The sequence below is a fragment of the Mercenaria mercenaria genome, chromosome 14, assembly GCF_021730395.1.
Source record: "Mercenaria mercenaria strain notata chromosome 14, MADL_Memer_1, whole genome shotgun sequence".
NCBI classification, from domain to species: domain Eukaryota; kingdom Metazoa; phylum Mollusca; class Bivalvia; order Venerida; family Veneridae; genus Mercenaria; species Mercenaria mercenaria.
This window is the reverse complement of record NC_069374.1, coordinates 33,149,083-33,176,769: the sequence shown is the minus strand read 5'-3', so window position 1 is coordinate 33,176,769 and position 27,687 is coordinate 33,149,083. Positions and strand designations below refer to the sequence as shown.

Here is a 27,687-nt window from a genome sequence, read left to right as displayed (position 1 = left end):
TCCTCCAATTTTAGGTCTTCCATTTCCAGTTGTCAGTTTGTTTTAATTTTATAAATATAAATGGACCAATGAGTTTGAGCAATGCCTGAGGGATGTTTACAATAAATTTAGAGCAAAGGGTTTTAGAATAGTTATTTACTACCGAAGTCTACACCAGGATAAATAATCCCCATAACTCTGATTTGAATTTTGACAGAATTATGCCCCGTTTTAACTGAATTTTTGGTTAAAGTTTTTGATAAAGTTAAATATCTCTGTTACCATCAAAGCTTTTGACTTGAAACTTGAAATAGTTATTAACTATCAAAGTCTTCACCAGGAGAAACAATGCTCATAACTCTGATTTGAATTTTGACAGAGTTAGGCCCCTTTTTAACTCTTTTTTTGTTAAAGCTTTTGATAAAGTCAGATATCTCAGTTACTATTAAAGCTTTTGACTTGAAACTTAAAATAGTTATTTACTATCAATTTGAAAGTCTACACCAGGAGAAACAATCCCCATAACTCTGATTTGAATTTTGACAGAGTTACGTCCCGTTTTAACTTAAATTTTTTTAGTTAAGTTTAATATAGTTTTTTGTGGCAAAGCTCTTAATTTAGAGTCAAGCACTGAGAAAAGTCAAGCATGCTGTCTTACAGCTCTTGTTGTTTAAGTTGGCCAACTTGGTGGGGTTACTGTTGAAGATGTGATAGTAAATGTAATATAACCGTTAGCTTGCTGGTGGTAAGTGATTCTGTCTTTGCAACCAGTGCAGACAAAGATCAGCCTGCACGGACAGGCTGATCATGGTCTGCACTGTTCGCTATTCAATCAGTAAATTTTCTGTGAACATCCCTTCGAATAATAAATGGTATTGGGCAAATTGAATGATGGAGCAGTTCATTTTTAGAAATTAACAGTGTAAAGGTTAAACTTCATTCACTCTTGGTCAATCTATGGCAATGTGTTCCTGATTTTTGAAATCCTGTGGAAGTGACTCACTTCTCGTAATAATATTCGTAGAAATGCTAAACAAAATTAGTACAGGAAAATAAGAAAAAGGTTCTGAAAAAATCTATTAATTTTTAATTGGTTAGTCTATAATTTTGAACCCTGTGATTATAAAAGAAAAATGATCATACCTGTCTGCTTGTGTAGGACAGTTGTTGTTTTCCCTACCCTCAGGAGAGCCTTGACTTCTCTCTGTTTCTCATTCCCCACTTTTCTTCACGTAGGGACACTCCTGTATTGTGCAGACAGACATGTAAGATCCCTATAGGGAAAAATAGCTTCAAATCAGGGTTCCCACAGTCAGGGGAAAAAATATTTTTTTCAAGGTCAGGGAAAAGTCAGGGAATTTCATAATTGGTCAAGGAAATTTGGAAATTAAGCAAAAGTCGGGGAAATGTCAGGGGAATTCTATTTTCTCTGCTTTTTGTAACCCTGTCAAATTTATTGCTTTTCTAATACACTAAACCAGTGTATAGATTGATTTACAAAAAAAAAATATATTTACCTATTTATTACATTATCTAGGTGAAGTATGGAGTGCAGTCTATCAAGGAGTTTTGTGGAACAGGAGACATGGGGCCAGGCACTATTTCTATGGTGTCTGTTTCTACAGACGTTGATACAAAGGAACGAGTACAGATGGTCAGATCTCATACGTTTGTATGACAGAAGACTTGCACTTGATGAGATTTGATGAGATTAGATGTAATGGTACAATGGTCATTTGTTTTAATAGCCAACTTGCAGTTTGACCCTTAACTTTTTCATAATTTGTATTAACAGTCCTCTGTTTCCATCTTCTTTTCAAAGTATCACTAGTGTTTCTACTTTTGATATTGATTTGCCTTTAAGTGATAAAATGCTCTGTTTTTCTCTTGCAATTGTTTGAGATTTCAGTGAGGAATCGGAAGGTGCAAATGCATAATTGAAATACAGTCACACTTCGATCACTCTAAATCGGATAATTCGAATGCCACCTTTTGCTGGAACTCATTGTCAGATCCAATCAGAACCCCTATATAATGTATAATTTCCGATGACTCAAACTACCGATTATTTGAACAAATTTTGCAGGTCCTGTCATGTTCGAGCGAAAAAAGTTTGACTGTATAGTTATTCTTTAGTAAAACTTTAAAAATGTCTTCAGCAATTTGTACTCTCAAATTATTAAACAGAGTGGGACATGTTGCCTTTCCTCTATTTTTCATTTTCAGAAAGCCCTTATTTTTCTACATTTTTGAAAGTGTCTTACCCTTTCTAGAGTGGGTAGTTAAAAGCCTGAAATATTTGTTTAAAGTATGATTTTTTGCTTGACCATTTGAAGAATAGCTAGAGCTATTGCACTCACCAGTTCGACCTCGTACAAATTTGCTAAAGTTTATATGCAAGATGGTTTAGTGAGTAACCATTAGTTAGAGATGGTACCTAAAGAATTCAAATTCATCTTTACATATCTTTTACAGAGTGAAATGATAGCTAAGAGCGCCAATTTACTAAACATATTTAAGGTTTTCCTCCTCTCCATGTAAAAATAGAAATATTTCATATTTAAAAAAATGGCTTTCTCAAAATATCTGAAGCAAAATAGACAACTCTTGTATTGACCGTTTTTCAATGGTTTTAGGACATCCCCAATTATAGTCTGTATTAAAAGTCTCCACATCTACATAGATTCAATAGAATATAGTGTAAGTTTAGTCTACTTTCAACACTTTGAAAGAGCCTATACTGAACTTTCTTCTGTCTTTTAATAAAGTCAAAATCCAAGACTAGCCAAGAGTCTAAAACTAATGAAAAAAATCTGAGTGAAAGAGAATGACATGCTCTTTATTATAAGCTTACCAAAACCATACCAAAAATGTACCTGAAAGAAGATATTAAAGATTTTATAATGTAAACAAACCCCTACACCATTTTGATATCAATATTTTTCATTCATGAAAGCACTCAATTCAGGTGATAATTGTTGATATATTATAAATAAGAGGCCCTGATGAAATCTTTTTTTCAGGTTGTGTAAGCAGTTTAACTTGTAAATTAATGTTGATATCTGAAGTTACCCACTTACCTTGTTTACAAGAATAAATAAACACCTTGTAGTTTTTAAGGGTAGTTGAACAGTAACGAAAATCATCAAATTAATCTCCATAATATTATGCTTTTTCAGCATTTATTCGATTTTCATGGAAAACAATAATCGTGAGAGTTCCATCCAGAAAATGTTGAATTGCTAAAAATACATTACAGAGTCATTACCTATCAGTTACCTTAAAATGTTGTACTTACAACAACTACCATAAAATGTTGTGATTTCATTTGATGATAATGACTTTTTGTGTTACATTATTTGCAGCAAAGTACTCCTGATAAGTATGAGAAAATTCTTCAAAATGACTAAAAGTTTTAAAACATAAGAAAAAATTCAAAAACGATGATTGAAATGACAAATATAACCAGTCTGGCTACGTTGTTACACAAACGTGATACCAATATAACTTTTTTTGTAATTTTTCATTGTTGGATATATACATTTTATGTTTTTAAAATTTAGTATGTAAATTTTGAGTAAGCCAATGTATCATCATTGGGAACAATAAATAACTTTGGCTTAAAGATCAAATCTTAATAACGTTGCTTAATGTCGTAAAATTTCTTTAATGGAATTTATGCATTATTTTACTTTATTTTTATGCACTGCCAAACTTTCTATCAGGGCCTTACTACAACTTATAAAATAACTGTCAGTGTAAGCCATGAGAAAAGTGTGCATATTGTATATTGAATACGGTGAGATTTAAACAAATGTAGGTCATATTTTGTCTGCCTGATCAGTTGTTGTTAAAAGGACCTATTTGATTTTTCTTTCACTTTTGACCAATGTTTTATGTTGGCTTCAGATTATTGGTCAGTTCAGAGTTGTTCCCCTTAGATTTTCTTGGGTAGGTACCATCTCTACATTAGTTGGAATGGAATGTGATAATCTGATATCCAGTACACACATTAAATTCTGAAAGTTATGTCACTTTTTTATGCCCCCGGCATCTACTGATGCGGGAGGCATATAGTGATTGGCCTTTCCGTCCGTTCGTTCGTCCGTCTGTACGAGGTTAACCAAATGGGACCGTTTTGTCTAGCATCATTACCCCTTACTGGAATGACTTGATACTAATGCAGATGTAACCTGTGACCATTCCTCATCTTTAGACATCACCTGACCTCTGTTTGATCTTGACCTTGATCCCATTTTGGACTTAGGATGCTTATATGGGCCATCTCTTGGTTAACCAAATGGGACCGTTTCGTCTAGCATCAGTACCGCTTACAAGAATGAATTGATACCTCGTTTTGGACTTAGGTTGCTTTGTATCAACAAGAATGCTACCGGGGGCATCAAGCGTTTATTGAACGCAGCTCCTTGTTATGCTCCCGGAAAAAGTATGCCTTGCTCTTCCATCCAACCTTGTCTGTCCGCCGGTCCTGAAATCTTTATGTGGATAAATCATACAGTTTTCAAGGGATTTGGCTCAAGCTTACAGAAATGTAGCATTTTTCAACTTGGCTATTTTTATGACCCCGGCATCTACTGATGCGGGAGGCATATGGTGATTGTCCTGTCTGTTCGTCTGTCCATCCGTACGAGGTTAACCAAATGGGACCGTTCCGTCTAGCATCAATACCCCTTACTAGAATGACTTGATACTAATGCAGATGTAACCTGTGACCATTCCTCATTTTCAGACATCACGTTACCTCAGTTTGACCTTGACCTCATTTTGGACTTAGGTTGCTTTATATGTGCCATTTCTTGGTTAACCAAATGGGACCGTTTCGTCTAGCATCAATACCGCTTAAAAGAATGAATTGAGACTAATAGAGATGTAACCTGTGACCATTCCTCATCTTCAGACATCACCTGACCTCAGTTTGACCTTGACCTCATTTTGAACATAGGTTGCTTTATATGTGCCATCTCTTGGTTAACCAATTGGGACCGTTTCGTCTAGCATCAGTACCGCTTAAAAGAATGAATTGAGACTAATAGAGATGTAACCTGTGACCATTCCTCATCTTCAGACATCACCTGACCTCAGTTTGACCTTGAACTCATTTTGGACATAGGTTGCTTTATATGTGCCATCACTTGGTTAACCAAATGGGACAGTTTCGTCTAGCATCAATACCGCTAACAAAAATGAATTGATACTAATACAGATGTAACCTGTGACCATTCCTCATCTTCAAACATCACCTGACCTCAGTTTGACCTTGACCTCGTTTTGGACTTGGGTTACTTTGTATCATCAAGGATGCCACCGGGGGCATCAAGCGTTTATTGAACGCAGCTCCTTGTTGGTTATGTTTTTATCTGAGCAATCACTAGTCGGAATGGATTATAAGTTTTCATTCTTGTTCACCATGATGATTTGACAAAAAAAAGCTCTGGTTTGATAAGCGTTTTTTACAAAGTCATGTCTTTTTTTTTTCATACTTTGTAATTTTTTGTGTGTAATCTCATTCAGCATCTTGAGAAAGGAACGTTCTTTGACTCGGAATTTGTTCCTTTTGTACTTGATTATGTCAGTGTGTTCATTTCTTTAATAATAATTTTTAGTGACAAGGCTTTTGAATAGTCGAGGGATGCAGTCCTCGGACAGCTCATGTTTTCATATTGAGCAGTGTTACATTCCAGCTTTCTGTGATATTAAGCAATAAAAGCTGTTGTAAAAATGTTTTGGAGGATGAATAAGTCTCATTAAAGGTGCATGTCTGCAGCTGAACGTCATCATTTCAATTTGTAGCTCGGCTGTAGAATAAGGAGTGGAGAGCTGATGTATTCGCCCTGGCATCAGGGTATTCTTGCTTATAAGTTAAAGTTTAATGGCAAGTTTCTCAATTTCACACATTTTTTTTGCTTAACTTCTTATTAAGGGCTGTACAAAGTGAACTGGAGTTAATATTCAGTGATGACAAGAGTATACCAGTGTGTGATAATCTCACATCGGTCACAGACTACTTTGTTAACCTAATCTATTACTCAGCTGGTGCACAATTTTTGCCATAAAACATGAAAATAAATTTACCTTACCCATTAATGTGTATGTTAGGAAATCCCAATCCTTTGTAATGTGTCCAAAAACTCGGTAGAACCTGGCTTTTGTATATATCTTAACCTCGGTTGGGATTTTTTCATCCACAACTCATGGTAGTTGTAGATTCTTTTTAGCTCAACTATTCATAGAATAGTAGAGCTATTGGACTCGCCCGTGCGTCGGCGTCCGCGTCCCGATTTGGTTAAGTTTTTGTATGTAAGCTGGTATCTCAGCAACCACTTGTGAGAATGGATTGACACTTCACACATTTATTCACTGTGATAAACTGACTTACATTGCACAGGTTCCATAACTCTGTTTTGCTTTTTTACAAAATTATGCCCCTTTTTTGACTTAGAAATTTTTGGTTAAGGATTTGTATGTAAACTGGTATCTCAGTAACCACTTGTGGGAATGGATTGAAACTTCACACACTTATTCACTGTGTTAAAGTGACTGACATTGCACAGGTTCCATAACTCTGTTTTGCTTTTTTACAAAATTATGCCCCTTTTTCGACTTAGAATTTTTTGGTTAAGGTTTTGTATGTAAGCTGGTATCTCAGTATCCATTAATGGGAAAGGATTGAAACTTCACACACTTGTTCACTGTCATGATATGACGTGCAGTGCAAAGGGTCAATAACTCAACTTTGCATTTTACAAAATTATGCCCCTTTTTAAACTTAGGAGTTTTGGGTTAAATTCTTATATGTAAGCTGGTATCTCAGTACCCTCTAATGGGAATGGATTGAAACTTCACACACTTGTCCACTGTCATGAGCTGATAAACACTATGCAGGTTCCATAACCCTATTTTGCTTTTTTTTGAATTATGCCCCTTTTTCGACTTTCGTATTCATTCAATCGACAAGGCTGTTGAATAGTGGAGTGTTGCTGTCCTCCGACAGCTTTTGTTATATTTACTTGTACTAAAACTTTTTGAAAGAATTTGAAATCAACTTGAACATAATTTTACATGTACATGTTAGTGGGACCAGACAGTTTACTTTCAGGTAATGATTAACTGCAGTGTTATGAAGTAAGGTAGATCATTGGTAATTGTAATAAACTCGAAAAAAATAAGAAAGTATATGAATGCTAATTTAACATATATTTTTTGTTAATCTGAGTTGAGAGAGAGAGAGGTAGGTAGGTACAATGTATTGAAGTAGGTGACTTCTTAAACACACAACTGTATACAAAAGTTATAGATGGACACTTTTATGTAATAATAACTTTAATCTGTACTATCATCGTTATTGATTTGAACAAACATAATTATTGTTTCAAATTCACTGTTTTAATGTTGCATTTTTATTTCATTGTGGGTGACTTAACTTAAAATATATTGCTAAATTTCATGTAACATATATTCCAGAATATAATTAAACATGTATATATATTGTGTGAAATTTCCATTTATTATAAAAGTTTTGTATCACAAGTGATTATTTTTTCATTCATTTTTCTGTATTTTGATATTCTTATGATGGAAAGGAAAGTACATGTTGAAAAGTGATACAGAAAGGGCAAGAATAAAAACAAGACCACAAAAAAATAGGTAATGCAATTCAATCTTCAGTCATTGACAAGTGAAAGGATACAAAATTGATTATCAGTTTTTATTGTACATGAGAAAATGTACATTGTCCAGACAATCCTGTATAGTCAGATTACTTTTCTATGAAAAGATTTGAAACTAACAAAGGATGGTTATACTTATGAACTGCACAGCTTACTGTTATAGAATCAGTAACTGTGGTCAAAGAAGTATAAAATATACAGAATGGCAACTGGCTGTAATCTCGCGTGAGCTCGTGTCAGAGCGTGATTCGGCGTTATCTTACTAAAAACAAACATCGGCGAGCATGGAGTTACAATTTGTACCTTTAAAACTACATTTAAAATACATGTTAGCTTCTAAAACAAAATTAGTTTAATGCGAAATGGTCTTAAGACAGGAAGTACACGTTTTTTTTGCCATCGAAAGAAGCGTGGTCATACGGTGATAATTATTTTACCGATGAATAATTGCTTTCGCATACAAAATGGCGCGTGGAGAAAGCGCCACTTTCGGTAAACGAGATCTCGTTTTTTTGTCACGGGAGGTTGGCGAGATTTGCTCTATATGCCTGTCAAGTTGCCAATCTATTTATTTTTATAGCTCTTTGCTGTGGTTTATTTATGTACTAGTGTACAGTTATAGTACAGTCACTGTGTGACAAGAATGCTATTTTATATTGCTCTGGTATCATGCATATCTTGTGCTCACATTTGTGTCATCTGAGTGTGCTATTCTTAGATACTGATTTTTTATTTCTGAATTTGTATAGATAAGTTGCAGATGAAAATGAAATTCATCATGAAATAGTTATGTATTAAAAAAGTAAAATTTGTACAAGAGCTTTGACTGTGATACTAGTTCAAATTGCAAATTAAAATTGTTATAATGGTCAGGTATTGACTTTGTACGTTTATTTTACTGACAGTTGAGAAACTAGTCTGATTAACTTGATTGGAATATTTATCAGTTATTGTGACACTCAGTTTAGAAACCAGTCTTATTAACTTGATTATAATTTATTATCAACTGTGACTGTCAGTCTGATTTACTGGATTGGAATTTGTGACTGTCAGTTTAGAGAAACCAGTCTGATTTACTGCAGTTGTGACTGTCAGTTTACAAACCAGTCTGATTTACTGGATTGAAATTTGTGACTGTCAGTTTAGAGAAACCAGTTTGATTTACCATAGTTGTGATTGTCAGTTTAGAAACCTGACTGATTTACTGCAACTGTGACTGTCAGTTTAGAAACCATTCTGATTTACTGGATTGGCATTTATTATCAATTGTGATATCAAGGCTTTTTTTATTGAGAAGTGCCTGCACAGCAGATATGTTTGTTTTTGCGCTTGAAATATTACAATGATAAGATGTTAACAGAATACTTAGTATGAAAATATGTGCCTTAAACGGTTTAGAATATAATGTATCATTACTGAGATAGTAATACTATATGATATACAAATTGTTTAGATATGCTTACATTCAAACAAGCTACCTCCAAGTAATTCCAAGATTAATTTTGTTGATTTCAGCAGTTTTATCAAACACGCAAGAGTTGTCCATACTTCGGTGAGCCCTTGTTTTTCTTCGTAATGCGTATTTCAGCATGTTCAGTATTACTAATGACTGAATTAGACAACCACATATTTATAAAACTAGAGGTTTCTGGGTCTTTTTAATATCTGAAACAAACATATAAGTGATAATTTTCATTATCATGAATAATTTCCTACATGGTGATCATAGTTTTTATTCAAAATTTGATGAAAAGTTATTTTCCATTTTTAGTGCTAAGTATAAATTCATTAATAGTTGTAAAATCTTCAGAAATATATCTAGAGGATATTTGTTTTAGTGTAAGATCGTAATATATTTCACCAAGTGAACACTATAATGCAATATTTCATGCGCCACTTGTGAAAATGTAAATTATGGAGTTCACGAGTGAAATATATATCGATCTTACACTGAAACAGACAAATTTTCCATTTATTTTATGTATAATATCTAATGGTTTTAACAAAAGTATATCAAGTTTGTCAACACAACGTCACATGCATCGCATCATGACGTCATAATATCGTGACTTCAGGATATCTTTGTAGAAAAACTATAAATAGTTCTGTTAGGTTTCCTGATTTCTTTTACATTTTATTATGATAGAATGTATGTATTTACGATCCTGTCAGTATTTCTATACATTTATATCTTTACTGAAATATATTTTGCAAGGAATTTTCTATTATTTATAATTCATATTTTTTTGCATTCAAATGTAGTTCCGTACGAGTGAAAAATAAAAATGATATTTTCACTGTTTGAAACAGTGAAAATATCAATTTTATTTCACTGATAATTTTCAGTATTTCAGTGAAGAGCATGAAATAAAAGATTATATTAATAACATCCAGTGTTTATGCATGTAAACGCCTTGCCTTGTAATGTTTTAATGCCAACGTTTGCATTACTCAACAGGGTTTTAAACTTTACATATGCTTAAACACTGGGAGAAATAATTTAGTGCTTTAGTATGTTGAATAAAGACCAATTAGTAGTACCATTCTTATTTGATCTTACGGAGCATTACGAGAACTAATATTATATGAAAAACATTTCTTGGTACAAATTGAATGACTTTTGTAAACTTTAAGTTTCAATCATTTTATCTAGTAAATATTGACATGTTGTATGGAGTTTTATGACATTTATAATTATATCTTTATGAAAAGAAACCAATCAGCAGTAAGTTACCAGTCGTTCTGTTTTGGTGTGGTATTAACACTGCATAGCTATAGCATTTTACATCATTTTCATTTATAAACAGTATCACTTGATACTGTCAGATATACTTGTATTGCACTTTACAGAAGTTGAAAATTAAACTGTTTGGATCTTTACCAGGTTGAAAATGACATTATTTCCCGTTTGTTTGAAGTCGCTCACAATTCAAGTTTGTCCTGGCATGCAGTGTAAGCTGATTTATTTGTGTATTCCTACATCTCTTTTGCTGAAAATCTGCTGAATTTTGTGTGGAATCTTTGCGTAGTGTTTGGGAGTGATAAACTTATTATATTTTGTTGATTTTTCATATGCAGAAAAGTTTTATTGTATTAAATATCTGATTGTACTGAATGAAATTGAATATACATTTGTACATGTTATATATAAAGTATTGTGTGATATGATAATAAGTGTAAAACTAGACTTTGAAATACAGAATTTTCAGTCCTCCACCTCTGATTCACGTGGGGAAGTTGGCAGCTACTTGCGGAGAACAGGTTTGTACTGGTACAGAATCCAGAAACACTGTTTAGGTTAACTGCTTGCCGTTACATGACTGAAATATTGTTAAAAATGGTGTTAAACCCAAAACAAACAAAACATAAAAGCAGAGTTTTAAGTTTCTTCAGTTAAATGACTAGTCTTTACAAAAGTTTGTTTGAATATAGTTACCATAGTAACATACATCTCTGCAAAGTTTAAACAGTATAACTAATGCATTTTGTTTTAAGTTAGAGCAACTTAAATTATCGGTAATTTAAAATCCAAGTCTTAATTTTAGACCAAGAACGTTGATAAATGTGGAAGAGACAGGAAATACTTTATGAGTTACCAATTCAGTTGTCTGTAGATTGATTTTCTGATGATGTATATGTTAGATATAGATTGTTCCTCATTCATCACTTTGTTTTATGATGAAGGTGTCGGTTACTTGTTGAGGATGAAGTAGTAGTGGCTCCAAAGATTTTGATTGAGTTTGGGGGACATAAAAATGCATTTGACAGTTTGTCAGTTTCAGGAAAGAGCAGTATTGTTCTGTGGTCAGGAAATTTAGCATAATCTGCTCCTCGAGGGTTCAACGCAATAAGGGCGTATCTACATATGATTATTATATGTAGATACGCCCTTATTGCGTTGAACCCTCGTCCAGTGTCCTATTAGAGACGTAGATTTAGTTTAATTTGTAGGCTTGCATTTTAAGATCACTATTTTATTTATGTAAAGGATAATACCTCTGTTTCACAACATAATAGGAGTAAAGAAAATTGCCTTCAGTGTGCAAACCACCCGTTGAATATAATTATGTAAGGAAATGGTGTCCATGTATATCTATATGTTTCTATTATTCAATTAAATTGAATAGAACTTTTGTTTTTGTGTGTTTTTCTTTTAAGGCTATAGTGACTGAACTATACCAGAGATTATACAGTCGGATGTCCAGCCAGTGACATATTTAAGCATATGCTTTCAAACATATGCACTTCTTAGTAAGCCTCTGTAGTGACCTGCTCTAATACTGTATTTACTCAAGATGTTAGATGGCAATTGTTCTCATGGAACACTACGCTCTATGCGTACACGTACATTCAAAACAAAGTCAATATAATCTGAAAAGTAGATCCCTCGAAGCACCGAGAACAATGCAAACAGTGAAAATTGCAGACTCGGTTTGATTGAGTCTGTTCATGAGCAGTAATGGAAAATGCAACACTGCTCACGCCCCCTAGCACCGGCTTAAGCAGTATTCAATCTTCAAATTTAAATGAGTTGAAATCAAGGATCCCGAAGGACCAGAAAATATAACAACACTGAGATGAAGTCGGGGCGACTTTTTACGGCCGCCACACAGCACTTGACACCCGCTGTTGTTAAGTAAATATAATCTGAAAAGTAGATCCCTCGAAGCACCGAGAACAATGCAAACAGTGAAAATTGCAGACTCGGCTAGATTGAGTCTGTTCATGAGCAGTAATGGAAAATGCTACACTGCTCACGCCCCCTAGCACCGGCTCAAGCCCTACAGGAAAAGCAACATTCAAAGCAACCGCCCATGCGCATTAGTATGGGTATTTGTAGGTGTATGCAGTGCACACTAACACAAACGAATGTAACAACATAAATGTAATAGACAAAACAAAAGGTTACCGCCTTTGAACGGTCAGTGGCAAAACACCACGAAGTTATGCATTTATGAAATAGCTTGAACGAGTTCGATACTGGGTCATCTGAATCAAAAATTAAGTCACTAGGTCAAATCATAGGTATATCTTGTTAACACTATTTCTACTTGATCTGGATGAAACCTGTTAGGCATCTCTTTAGAAAACAGATTAAGTTTAAAATTGAGGTCAAAAGTGTGTCACTTGTTCAAATAACCGAAAAACCTTGTTAACACTTTAAAGGTCGCATTTTCTACCAGATATACATGTTCAGAATTTTTGTCTTTATGAAATCTGTGTAAAGTTCGGAACTGGGTTACTTTGGATCAACAACTAGGATAGATCTAATACGTTTTAAGATACACACTGAGGCCACAATTTCTACTTGATCTACATGAAATTTTGTCAGAATGTATGTCTTCATACTATCTAGATCAAGTACGAAATTTGATCATATGGGGTAAAAACCTAGGTCACTAGGTCAAACCATGGAAAAATACCACGTTTCTACATGATATGCATTGTCTTCATGAAATCTTCAGATCAGGTTTTAAACTTGATCATCTAGGGTCGAAATCAAAAGGTCGCTACGTCAAATTTGAAGGGCTCATTATTTAATTCTGATAAAACATAACCAGAATGATTGTCTGAAGAAATTCTACAGCGTTTGAAACTGAGTCATCAGAGATCGAAACATAGGTCACTAGGTCAAGTCGTAGAAAATTATTGTATACTACAATGCTAATTAGATACATGCAAGAATCATTGACAGAATTTATTTCATTGTCGTTAGTTTTCGTTGGAATCTGGGTTATCTTGCGACAATAACTAGGTTACCGGTAACTAGGTTATCAGGTCAAATCGTAGAAAAAGAAACTTTTCTACCTGATTTACATGACAACCGATCAGAATGTGTTGTGTACAGTCTAGATAAAGTAAGAACTTTAGTCATCTGGAGTCAGTAGCTCAGATCTTTCAAAATTGTTAGCACACTAGAAGCCACATTTTCTTCCCAGTTTTCATGAAACCTGGTCAGAATGTCTTTATAATTATGTCTCCCCCCTCTGGGGGAGACATGTTGTTTTTGTCCAGTCCGTCTGTACGTCACACTTCATTTCGGAGCAATAATTGGAGAACCCTTTGACCTAAAACCTTCAAACTTCATAGGGTTGTAGGGCTGCTGGAGTAGACGGCCTCTATTGTTCTTGGGATCACTCCATCAAAGGTCAAGGTCACAGGGGCCTGAACATTGAAAACCATTTCTGATCAATAACTAGAGAACCACTTGACCCAGAATGTTGAAACTTCATAGAATGATTGATCATGAAGAGTACATGACCCCTATTGTTTTTGGGGTCAAAGGTCAAGGTCACGGGCCTGAACATTGAAAACCATTTCAGATCAATAACTAGAGAACCACTTGACCCAGAATGTTGAAACTTAATAGGATGATTGGTCATGAAGAGTAGATGGCCCTTATTGATTTTGGGGTCACTCCGTCAAAGGTCAAGGTCACAGGGGCCTGAACATTGAAAACCATTTCCGATCAATAACTAGAGAACCACTTGACCCAGAATGTTGAAACTTCATAGGATGATTGGTCATGAAGAGTAGATGACCCCTATTGTTTTTGGGGTCACTCCGTCAAAGTTCAGGTCACAGGGGCCTGAACATTGAAAACCATTTCCGATCAATAACTAGAGAACCACTTGACCCAGAATGTTGAAACTTCATAGGATGATTGGTCATGAAGAGTAGATGACCCCTATTGATTTTGGGGTTACTCTGTCAAAGGTCAAGGTCACAAGGGCTGAACATTGAAAACCATTTTCGATCAATAACTAGAGAACCACTTGACCCAGAATGTTGAAACTTCATAGGATGATTGGTCATGTAGAGTAGATGACCCTTATTGTTTTTGGGGTCACTCCGTCAAAGGTCAAGGTCAAAGGGGCCTGAACATTGAAAACCATTTCCGATCAATGACTTGAGTACCACTTGACCCAGAATGTTGAAACTTTATAGGATGATTGTACATGCAAAGTTGATGATCCCTATTGATTTTGGAGTCACTCCGTTAAAGGTCAAGGTCATAGGGGCCTGAAAAATTGAAAACCATTTCCGGTCAGTAACTTGAGAACCACTCGACCCAGAATGTTGAAACTTCATAGGATGATTGTTCATGCAGAATAAATGACCCCTATTGTTTTTGGGTCACTCCGTTTAAGGTCAAGGTCACAGGGGCCTGAACATTGATAACCATTTCCAATCAATAACTTCAGAACCTCTTGATCCAGAATGCTGAAACTTTATAGGATGATTGTTTGTTTGTTTGTTTTGGGTTTAACGCCGTTTTTCAACAGTATTTCAGTTATATAACGGCGGGCAGTTAACCTAACCAGTGTTCCTGGATTCTGTACCAGTACAAACCTGTTCTCCGCAAGTAACTGCCAACTTCCCCACATGAATCAGAGGTGGAGGACTAATGATTTCAGACACAATGTCGTTTATCAAATAGTCACGGAGAACAAATGCCCCGCCCGAGGATCGAACTCGCGACCCCGCGATCCGTAGACCAACGCTCTTACCTACTGAGCTAAGCGGGCGGGCTTTATAGGATGATTGAACATGCAGAGTAGATGATCCCTATTGAGTTTGGGATCAGTCTATTAAAGGTCAAGGTCACAGGGGCCTGGTCATGTAAAATCATTTCTGGAGAATAACTTGAGAACCACTTGACCTAGAATGTTGAAACTTTATAGGGTGAATGGACATGCAGAGTAGATGACGCCTATTTATTTTGAGATCACTTGATCAAAGGTCAAGGTCACAGGAGCCTGAACAGTGACTTGAGAACCACTAGGCCAATAGTGTTGAAATTTAGCGGGATTACTGGGCATGCCAAGTAGATGATCCCTATTGCAGCCAACCATAAGTGTCTCTTTGACTTTCGCTCCTGACCCCTATTGACTTCTTGCCTATAGGACTTTGCATTGGGGGAGACATGTGCTTTTTTACAAAAGCAATTTCTAGTTTCATTTGATCTACATGGTACTTAAGCAGAATGTTCAGTGTATAATCTAGAAAGTATTACATTTTGTTATCTCATCTGAGGCTATTGGCTTAAATCGTAGAAAAAGCTTTTTAACACTGACAGTTGATATGTTTTATTGCATATAATACATGCATTTTATATAATTGCAGTACAAGTATACAAGAACAGTCATTCTAATATATGTGAAAATTACACACACGGCAATATTGACGTCTTGTCGACATTGGCTGGTAACCAATAGGATTCCATTATAATATTCACAAGGCGTATACGGTCTTCCATAAATCAAAACATGTATATCTAATCACATTTTTTTTCTCAAGAACTATTTTTAAGTTAGTTCCACCAAAATCCAAAAATATATAGTGATACTTTTTGAGTAATTTTTGTATGAATGAGACGACCTGTTAACATCGTTGGCACGGCGGAAGAAATTTGTTTGATAAAACGTTTATTCCAGTACACATAAAATGTAGTTACGAGTCTGTAAATATATAACAAAATACTGTCGATGCAGTAAAAAATCAATTTCGAAACAATTATCACTTTTTGGGGCTTGCTTAAATTACTGAACAATCAACACGGACAAACAATACCTTATTCCGAGGTATACGATTACCTTATTCTCTGTCCCTTTTTTTAATTGGTGCTCTGTGACCATTAGTTTGGTGCCATACAGAGTGCAATCAAGTTTGATTTACTATTTCATATACAAGACGTTTCAAAATCAAAATGATAATGAAACAGTCGGAAACAGCTATGCGCCGCGCGTAATAATTTACTAGGACTACGCCCTGATGAAATTATTCCGCAGGCGCATAATCTCTTCGTATTGTTTCTATATATCAAAACACGGTTCCGCTATATATTATCTCTTAAATAAGAATTTAGCAACAGGATCGGAACACAAGTTCTGCCAACAGAGTAAACGACCCTTCCTATTTATTACTAAGCTTCTGAAGTGTCCCATATTTTGTAAATACATCACGCCTCCTGCTAGAAAAAGCTTACTAGCAAATACTTCGTGTGCTTGAATTCTGGATCTAGCACTCCATATATAAATGGATTGATCACATGGTTTATGAAGTAAAGACGCAAGAAAAAGAAATAGACAGCTTTACTTGCATCGTTAAGTTTTTGGAGAATGTCGTCTGTACTTGCAATGATTGAGACAAGTATAAGGTACACAATGGTCGTAACAATGAAGACTAAGGTGACAATAAACATTATTAAAGTTTTTCGTCGCACACGTTTTGACTTCCTCAGCCTCGCTGAATGTTTTCTCAATTTTTCCGATTTTGAGACATCACTCTGGGCTGCATTTAAAAGCGATGATGGCTGTTGTGATCCACTGGTTGTAGATGTTTCACCTATGTCTATTACACCGGAATCACTTGCTTCTTCACACCTGTTTGCTTCGTCTGAAGTGACCGAGCTAGGAGAAGTTTGAACGAGAAACTTCAAGCCAACTGGATGGTTTTGTTTGATCTTCTTACTTCGTCGTCTTTCTTTAATGATGGTCCCAAAGACATAAGCATATCTGCTGAACATGAACGCCAAGATGGCAGATATGATACCACTCACTATTGAAATATATATCAGTGGATAATTTGTTGATTCAAATTTGTCATCTTTTTCGCAGATAGTCACGTTCAGTGTCATATTTTTGTACGTCTTTAATAAGGTGCGTTCACCCCAAAGGAAAGGGGTGGGTAGAGCGATGAAAAATGCTACCACAGGTATACAAAAGCATATTATTTTTGCACATTTGGTTTTAATTTGCCAAGCAAGTGGTCGGCACACTTTTCTGTAACGGTCAATAGCGATTGCAAGAAGGCATAGGGCTTCCGCTGTCAGAGTAAAAACATTACAGAACGATTTCACTTTACAAACTAGATTTACACTATACACGTACCAATAAATTTGAGTAATCATCTCCCCTGGCATTGTTGTCACAGTTGTCAGTATATCAATTACTGCCAAGCTCAAGACAAAGTATTTGTAATTACAAACATGGTACCGGAAACCGAACACGTAAAGAAACAGCAGATTTCCTACAAAGCCTAACACCATCTCGGCTCCAATAAACACAATGGTTGGCAAAACAATGCGTTGTATGTCTTCATTCAAATATTCTGCCAATTGCGTGGAGTCCGTCCAGGAACTTTTATCTGACCCTGAATTAGATTCAGTTGACACTGAAAGCGAAGATATAGCAATATCCATGGTAATGAACCAATTCTTTTAGTCCTTTGTAAACTGTTCTCGAAATCTAATTGTTTGCTCACTTATTGGTAATCAGTATTCTAAATTCAATTGATTTACAAATGTATATGTTTTAGCACATGCTTGACTGCTCAATTTGAGGAAATCATAGATTTTATGACAAATTAGCGCGAAAGGAAGATATCTACTTAAATCTGCGTCATATCAATCGGAGATAAAGAACGTTTACACTTAAGCAGTAATATTGTGTTGTACATGTTTACTTCCGTTTCAGTTTAATTAGGTTGATACAAATTTAAGTAAGACTTGACTTGACCTGGTGTTGTTATCTTTACCGGTCTTGTTTGATCATGGAGCACATTCATGTTGCTGTTGACCTATAAGAAATTTCCGATTAAGTCGATGCTACGGGTTGTGAGGTTTGTTGCACATTTCATTATTTGTCATGGACCGAGCCTTCTATTATCCTGCTAGGTCCGGTTGTTTGCTACTTAACGGTCTTCGTTTAGATTTTTATTAACTCTAAAGTAACCCTGGAGAAGAAAAATACCAAAATTCCTACCGGGCTCGAAAAACCCTGATGTAGTGATCCGTAAGCGGACACTAACCACGTCGCTAACGGGTTAACCCAACAACAGGGAATCTTGCTATCAGTACACTTTTACCGTCACTTTTCAGAGCTGATAAGCTCTCCAGAATGACTCAGTGCACACGTCCTATAAACTTAAAAACTTATCATTAAAAGTTTAATCAGACTCAATATAATCCAAGTTTGTTTGGTTTTGTTCAATGCTTCTAAAGGAAATTTGCGTATATTTGATTACAACATACAGAAAACATCCTGTATTATGATAGAATAAACAGGATTTTAAAATATTTCAAAGAAAATCGTCTGAATCCTGTTTCATACAAATAAGAGGTTGTGGAAAATATAGGTCCGCATTGAGTGTACGCACGCATTGAAGTACACTCAATACGTGCGTACATCCATTAGGTGCAATTTAATGTTGGCGGGAAAATATATAGTTTGGCCAGCTGATATTTTCACTGTCTCATTGATATTAAATATAAATGGATACAGCTGTTATAAATCCATTTTTTAAGAATATAAGAATTGTGTAAGGTAGCGATTTTTTCTGCCCGAGGGAAACTTGGAACTCGAATGAGAAACTGAGCGTTATAGCGGATTGAAAAAAACAACAACTGTGATTGACAGACAGACGTGATTTTATTTATGTTTAGCGGTTTCTCTCAGTCAGTAAAATCATCTGTCTTGCCCATCACGTTAATGACAAATAAATTTGGGCATGTCCTAGCATCATTTTACAGTTTGTGACATTATAATATGGCTAGTCCTATTTAGTGCTTCCGCCTCAGTGCCGTAACCAGACCTGAAAAAAATACCGACGTAGTTTTTTTCTGGAAAGAGTGTTGCAGCATTACAGAAGTGTGTGGGGCTTAAGTACAGTCTGAGATTTTGCAAATAAACATTAAATTTGAGCATTTTTTCATTCTATATAAAGCATATGGAATAGCGGCATAATTATGTTATGGCGGGGTTTCAGCTGTTCTCCCTGAGAAACTGGCATAATGGTGTATATTTTAAGCCACCTCTACGACAAAAATGTACATTGCGTAAAATTGCTTGCTTGCATAGTTGGAGGACAAGTAGCAATGCGGGGTTCGGGGTTTTCCCTAGAATATTTGAAATAATACAGGACAAAATGATGCATTTCAAGCCATTTCCGATGAGCAATATAGGTTGAAAAGACTTTGAACGGTCGAAGTTGGATAGCAAGCGGAATCACCCACAGGTAAGATGTTATTCGCGAAAATTATACCGAACGTGCTCCCCTCGCTAAACTTTTACCTGGCGAACTAGTTTTGTAATCGCTTTTCGCGAAATATGTGCCTCGAGATATGTCTGATTTTACAGTACACACTAATTGGAGTACAAGTATAGACGGGGGCTGAGGGTCTGAATGGGGTCTGATGTCTTTCCCAAGAAATGTGGAAATCCAACAAGGCAAAACGGCGCACCGTTTTAATGACAATTCAGACAAACAAATTTGAGAAAATCAGTTGACAAGTCTGCCATACTAGCATGGTAAATCGGAGAACAGGTAGTAGGGGCTCAGGAATTATTTTGAAAATCTACCAGACAAATTGTACGTTTTTAAGCCAGTTCAGACATAATATTGTTAGCAAAACATAATGGGTATATGTGCATATTATACATTTTAGTGATTATATAAAAAGTGCTTGGAGAAAAACAAATTTGTGACTTTTTGGGGAGTTATTGTTGACTCTTCCACCACAAAACAAACAGAATGCATCTTGTCTCTACCCTGAATCATGCATCGAAAAACTCAACGTTTGGTATCATTCATGGAAACCAGAAATAGAGTGTCATATTTAAAACGGAAAAGTAAGAAAACATTTTACAATAATGCAAAAAAAAACAAATACCCAAGTTTCCTATGGAAAAGTCTAAAGGATATATCCAGTACGGATAAAAATAATCAGAGAATAATTATTCCAAATACACTTGTAACAAGTCAAAATATTCTTGGAATCTGTATAGATAATGATTTAACGTCGCATGCACAAGTTTGCAATGTTGTGAATAAAATTAACTCAAAAGTTGCACTTTTAAAAAGAATTTCGTACTTTTTGACCGATGAAATGAAAATGTTATAATGCGTATATTATATCAACCATGGACTATTGCAGTACTGTATGGGGGCTTGCCTGATGGGGGCTTGCCTGTAAATCAGATACTGATAAAATATATAATATACAAAAGAGGGCAATTCGTGTAATAACAAAAAATCGTATCGCAGGTACCGTGTTTAAAAATCTGAATCTGCTCACGTTTGAAAACAGATGCAATTATCACATGGCTGTACTGATTTTTAAATGTGACCATAACCTTGTACCAAAATATATGACTGAATTATTATCTTTTGCTCATAACGATAGATATAATCTTCGTTCCTCGACTCGTAAAGATCTTTCTTTGTTGAAGCCCCGAACAAACTACTTGAAACAAACATTCTCATACAAAGCCTCGCATTTATGGAATTCAATTCCATCAAACATCAAACTGCAAGATAATCTATTAACGTTTAAACGAAAAATTAAGGATTATTTATTACAAGAGCAACGTTACTAATACTGAGACTTTTTTTTATTATTTATTCATTTATTTATTTTCAAATCTTCATCAATTAAAATGCATTTTATGTCGCATAGGGTAGCTTTTAAACTTTATGATATTGATGGATGAATGTACATGTGTGCAAAATGAATTACACTGATTTATTCTCCTGGTAAAATCATTTCAAATCGAGTTTGTTTTTAAAGTGTGTTTGTCGTTAAAATTGTGCTACTGATACTCTTATTGTTTTAGATATTGTGTTTTAACATTTATGTAGAAGGTCATATTGGAAATAAGTTGTATGTATACTATGTACTCTTAATATGTCACCTTCTTAGAATAAAGTTATTATTATTATTATTATTATTATTATTATTATTATATTAATATTATTTTTATGAAAATATGTATGATTTGGGCCATTTTCATGAAAATATGTATGATCTGAGCATTTCTTAATGGGCCGCATTAACAATTAGTTTCCTGTTCACAAAAGTCCTAAAATAGGCTACTACAAAGAAGATTTGAATAAACGATTTACAAAATTGATTTGCTTCATCGACTCAATTCTATTAAACGTTTTAGGACTATAGCTCTAGGTCTGATAGTGCACTTTCATAAAAATAAAACGTAGAATAAAACGTAAAGAAAAGTAGGAAACAAATCAGGTCAGGTCTTTTTATCAAACTGTTTGGGGCGAAAACAGAAATTGTGAGTTCATAAAGATATTAAATAAGTAATATTCAAGATGCAATGTGCTAAAAAAAAACAACGTAGTTCCGGTACTGAGCGTGAGTGCACATTATTCATGATAAGGTTAAATAGAAATATGTACATTGCACGTGATCGGACAAATGTATGCTTTCCCCGCAAGATAGTGTCGGTGAGGGGCAAGCGATTTGAAGTCAGCGACCTTAACCACTCGGCCACGGGCGCCTCTTGACATTGAGAAGCGGTGATTTGTTTACTGTTTTAATTATCTGTCTTTTTGATCTACAAATAACATATTTGTCCGGAGTAAAGCTCCAAAACTAAAAGAATTTTGTTAAAACCTCGCACAATAACAAAAGATAGTCAGTCTGTCCGTCTGTCTCTCCGTCGTGTCCGGAGCATAATTTCATAATTCAATAACCATCCAAAACTTTGCATATAGACAGGTGGCGATGAGACGATGTGCAGTGCGCATATACTAGGGTCACGGTAACAAATGGAGCTCAAAGTTCAAAATGGTCCCTCATATTTCGTGTCCGGAGTATAACTTAGTATCTATACAAGGATTAGTGGAAGCTAAATTTTTAGCAGTTCCGACTGCCATGTACTGCTCACCAACTTGAAAAGCGATGGAAGAACGTTTTTAACTTGGGCACACTGCTTTCATGACTGGATTTTACGCTAGAAAATATTAAACAGAAATCTAACTTTGGAATAAAATTGTGGAGATTTATTTATGGTAATGGACCCGTAATGGCACTCGACAATTTCCGTAAGATATCGTGCTCTCGGTAGGCAATTCGGCATTCATCTTATGTAAATTATGCTAAACGCACACGCGCCTTTCCATGAAATCTCACAGTCTGCCGAAATCGTATACTGGAGAACACGAGAATTACCGTATGGGTCCACTACCTGAAGTATAATCTTATTATGACGATTTATTTTACGACGGCACATTATTAAGGACAGAAATAATCTTGTAGACAAGAAAAGGTTTTTTGTTTATTAATTACTACTAACAGGTGTGGCAATGTACAAGAACTCTGTATAACTTTATAGAACCATTTCAGATTTTACGGTATGAACATTGTGACGTCAAGATGATGTGCATTATGTTGTGCCTTCTGGGTGATGCCCTGCAGGTGAAATGGGCAGAATGATTGGGTTAAAATAATAAAATTTGTTTGCTTTATAAAGATGTACGGTCAAAATATCTTTTCGTTGAACGTGAAGACCAGTCCTATGTATAAGTGAATTTAAAGTCAATGTAAAAAAAAAGATTATAGAATTACTGAGACAAATTTGATAAATACGCTCTCATTTATGGTTCAAATAATGCCTCCAGTTGTCTTGTATTTCACTGAGAACTATATAAAAATATCTTATATGACAATGTGCCATACTTTTGCTGTCGGCACACACTATTTCTGTCAGAATGTTTTTTTTTAATCTTTTCTTTTACATAGCAACAGCTGAGGTAAAAAACGGTAAATTTTCCAAGAAATTTAGTTATTTTGGACGAGGCTGAATTACTTAGCAACGGCAATTTTTATGCCATAATGCCTAGTGTCTTTTAAAATAATACAAGGTCATCAGATAAATATAAATTTTCAGAAATAACTAATCTCTATTTTCGCAGCTGAGGACTTGTTGCATATGGTACGCCAAATACTCATAATGAAATTCTTATTTAAAGAAATATAATTCGAGTTGTTTAATCATCAGATTTAAAAGTTACGATATGGCCACGAAAAATAAAACAGATAAGTATTTATAACGTATATTGTAATAGTAATTCAAAAATGTATAATAGCACTCATAAATGTAACAAAGTAGCAAATAAACACACAGTTATATTTTCTTCAAAAGAATCCTCACAGTTAAAAATAAAATAGAAACACTTTTCAGGAAATCACAAAATCTCACACACTACAACTAAGTAACACACCTTATAAAATATGTTTTTCATTCTATGTGGTGTTTGTCTCGGACATTAACAAAAAGTAATTAACTCTTTCTACTTTCAAAAGATCAAAGATGTAATAATCTTAATTAACACTGATGTGTAATAAGATCGCGACCTGCCAATCTGTCAATATGCACTCTTAATATTTATGCCAAGTGAACATCTTTATGACAAAAAGAAAACAACTGCGAAATATGCATGATGACAAAATAAAAGAAATACTACAAGGTAATGCTAATAAATGTAATGATTTTAATTTGATTTTTTATCAAGGCGATATATGCTAACATTTGCCATATTTGGATTGAGTAAATAATATAACAATTAATGATCACAAAGAAATATAGAAAACCTTAATACATATACACAAAATAGGTACGCGAAATTACAAATTATGCTGCAATAACTTTTGCTTCGTAATACATGTACTTATCCGTGCAATTTGTTCATACCTGCTTAAAGCCTTTCTTTAGAAACAGCCTACCACGCACTACATTAGCATCAGATTGATTCAATATCCTATGACATTTTTGGAGGGGGTTTAACGTCACATCGACACAATTATAGGTCATATGGCAACTTTCCAGCTTTGATGGTGCAGGAAGAGCCCAGGTGTCCATCCATGCATTATTTCGTTCAGGGCGGGCACCTTGGTAAATTAGCTGTCCTTCCATAAGCCAGCTGGATGGCTTTCTCACATGAAGAATTTAACGCCACGTGCGTGGCCCGGAAATACATCGGTGAGGAGCAAATGATTTGAAATCACCGACCTTAACCATTCGACAAGGACAGTCCCCTAAGTTTTTGGAAACGATACATAAATGAGGGAACTTTTGTTGATGTTATATAAGGCTTTAAACGAAATAAAGTATAATTTTGATACCTCATGTATGCAACAAATACAACACGCACCTTTTCTAAATATCAAACTTCAGTTTTCTGAACGTCTTGATTGAATACAACAATTCCTCCTACTAGATACACGTATTACTAGCATTTGCATCGTCTCTTTGAATTCGTGATCTAGCAGTCCATATATAAACGGATTTATTACGTGATTAATAAAGTAAAGGCGTAGGAAAAAGAAATACACGGCTTTACTTGCGTCGCTGAGCTTCTGGAGAATGTCGTTTTCGCTTGCAATGATCGAGACAAGTATAAGGTACGCAATGGCCGTAACTATGAAAGCCAAAGTCACAATGAACATGATTAAAGTTTTTCTTCTCACACATTTGTCCTTCCCTAATCTTGTTGAACTCTTACGCAGTGATATCAAATGTTTTGGCATTGGTGTATCAGCTTTCTGAGTTGCACTTAAAATCTGTGTCGGTTTCAGTGATGCACTGGTTGTTGATGTTTCACCTTGGTCAATTACACCAGAATCGCTAGTTTCGTCAAGTCTGTTTGCTTCTCTAGAAGAGTTTGAACTAGGAGACGTTTTCACTGGAAGCTTCACGCCAACCTTGCAAGTTTGCTTGTTCCTTTTACTTCTTCGCCTTTCTTTTACGAGTTTCCCAAACACATACATATAACTACTGAACATGAGAGCCAGTATGGAACATATGGTTCCATTTACCATCGAAATATATATCATTGGGTAATTTGTCGACTTGAATTTTTCATCTTTTTCGCAGATTGTCACGTTCACTGTATAGTTCCCGTATGTTTTAAGAACACTGCGTTCACCCCAAAGGAAAGGGGTAGGTAGAGCGATGAATAATGCTACCACAGGTATACAAAGGCATATGATTCTTGCATATTTGGTTTTAATTTGCCAAGCAAATGGTCGGCACACTTTTCTGTAACGGTCAATAGCGATTGCAAGAAGACATAAGGCCTCCGCTGTCAGAGTGAATACATTACAGAACGATTTCACTTTACAAACTACATTTGCACTATACACGTACCAATAAATCTGAGTAATTATCTCCCCTGGCATTGTTGTCACCGTTGTCAGTATATCAATTACTGCCAAGCTCAAGACAAAGTATTTGCAATTACAAACATGGTACCGGAAACCGAACACGTAAAGAACAAGAAGATTTCCTACAAAGTCTAACACCATCTCGGCTCCAATAAACACAATGGTTGGCATGACAATGCGTTGTATCTCTTCATTGAGATATTCCGACAGTTGCCTTGAGCTCAGGCTGGAACTTTCATCATTTGACACCCAGTTTGATTCAGTTGACACTAACATCGAAGATAATTCCAATATCGGCATTCAAATAACTGTTTTAGTACTCTGTAAATTAACACTTTGTTTAACTTTTAACAATTTTGACAAGTTATTTTATAATGCAATATATATTTATGCATTTGCTTATTTCTTCATATTTTAAGGCATGTTATAATGCCGATTGCCTAATAAACTTGTAAACTAATTGTTTATAGGCATCCAAACAACGCCTTGAGGAAGAATGTTGTTAACATTTTAAAACTTATTTTAAATACCATATCAAATTCTTGTCGCAGTACATATCTTTATACGTAACAACCGTTATGAGGAAATCTCAGATTTCATGATAGCTTTCTGAGAAATGAGGATATGTCACATATCTTCCTATATCATCTTCCTGTCAACAGTATTCAGAAAAGTTTATATCTGTCTCATATATGTCTTCCGGTCTGTTTCGTCTGTCCATTAAGGATGTTTCTCTTGACGCTCTGTCTTCTGAAAAGGCATTTCAAGAGCGCATGTCCTGTTTTGGTTCTTAAGGTTAGCGTTTCACATAAATTAACATGGGCAGTTTTATGTTTTACATGCCAAGCCTTCTGTTGCCATTACGTGTCTTAGATATCAACCGACAGGGATTACTTTTATTTACACTGTCTTGTTATTTTTTAATTTTTTATACCTGTCACCAAAACAGATGGGAGTAAGACTGAAGTTAAGAGTGAATCATAAACCGGTCCAAGGCGGTGCACCACTGTATTCCTGTATTTGTTTGTTATGTCCTAAGGTGATTACTTTGTCTTTGTCTGTGCGTGTGTTTGTCTATGTTCGTTAGTCTTGTACACGTCCGCATGCTATGGGTTGCGCTTTAGGGAGGCTGTGTTTTTGGTACGCGTCTTTCCCTGTTTGATATTTATCCTTGTTTTTTTATCTGTATTCTATTTCAGATGTATCGTATATATTCGCTTCGCTTAAACTGTTACAAAATGTAAACTTTTATCTTTAACTCAAATATGTTAGACTAAAACTACGTGTTCACATACAAGGACTTTTCTTTCTTTGTGGTTAAAGTAACCGGGCTAATTGTTTTCAGGTTGTTCGTTTGCGTGCATTTTATAAACTCGTTCTTGTCCACACTGACCTAGTTTAAGAATGAACGCAGGCGTAGTCGCGTAGCCCTGTAAAGGAAGCGAAAAGGTAATGTTTTCATCTTTTTTTCTTCACAATAGTGACTATTCACCACAAAATATTATTCATACGGATCCACTAGCTCAGAATAGCGATCTGTTTCAATGCTAATTGTACAGCTTGCGACTTGGCCCTGTTTTGTACTCGAATGACCTAACCAAGCAGACAACTCTGGTTACACTCACCATCATTGTGATAACCAACTATATTTGAAATCCATTGCAATTATTCCATAAACAATTCTAATCTTATCCTCGTTACCTCGGGAAATAGATTTGACTTTGATCCCTAAACACCAATTAATAAACTGTATACTGTTTCTTGGTTCAGTAACTATCCATCCTCACTATGATTCCCGTCATCCGTTCTCTAAACACTTTTAGCTAGTTATTGCATATGCAATTATGCAATTACAAATAATACTGTAATACTGTAATAATATACATTGGTCGTGAAGTAGGAAATTATTTCCATACTAAATTCATTATGGTTGCATAGCTGGCCAAAATGGCGCCTTCTTGATGCAAAGATAATTTGAAATATTTCTGTATTTTTTCAGGTAAATTCAAATAAGTTTCAGATAAACAGTAGGTTTTGTAATTACTTTTTCCA

The 27,687-nt window shown here is 35.1% G+C and overlaps 3 protein-coding genes across 4 annotated transcripts in view; 1 reads left to right on the top strand and 2 right to left on the bottom strand.

The window, feature by feature from the left end:
* Nucleotides 1-11,800, top strand: part of LOC123527212 (leucine-rich repeat neuronal protein 3-like) — a 45,218-nt gene extending 33,418 nt beyond the window's left edge. For both annotated transcript variants that reach the window (XM_045306539.2, XM_045306538.2), the window contains exon 5: nt 1,517-11,800. In XM_045306539.2, coding sequence (XP_045162474.2) covers nt 1,517-1,657 — 141 coding nt within the window. In that variant the 3' untranslated portion in view covers nt 1,658-11,800. The remainder of the gene's footprint in view (nt 1-1,516) is intronic.
* A 3,941-nt stretch (nt 11,801-15,741) lies between these two features.
* Nucleotides 15,742-18,180, bottom strand: LOC123527210 (orexin receptor type 2-like). The gene has a single exon (XM_045306537.2). It carries the CDS (start codon nt 17,869-17,871, stop codon nt 16,642-16,644), a length of 1,230 nt encoding a protein of 409 aa, XP_045162472.1. The 5' UTR covers nt 17,872-18,180; the 3' UTR covers nt 15,742-16,641.
* A 5,516-nt stretch (nt 18,181-23,696) lies between these two features.
* LOC123526759 (orexin receptor type 2-like) lies at nt 23,697-25,935 on the bottom strand. The gene has a single exon (XM_045306008.2). The coding sequence runs from the start codon at nt 25,933-25,935 to the stop codon at nt 24,643-24,645; it is 1,293 nt and encodes a 430-aa protein (XP_045161943.2). The 3' UTR covers nt 23,697-24,642.
* Nucleotides 25,936-27,687: the final 1,752 nt, after the last annotated feature.

Coding starts and splice junctions, on each gene's coding strand:
- LOC123527210 (XM_045306537.2), bottom strand. CDS start 17,871: ATGGATATTGCTATATCTTCGCTTTCAGTGTCAACTGAATCTAATTCA.
- LOC123526759 (XM_045306008.2), bottom strand. CDS start 25,935: ATGCCGATATTGGAATTATCTTCGATGTTAGTGTCAACTGAATCAAAC.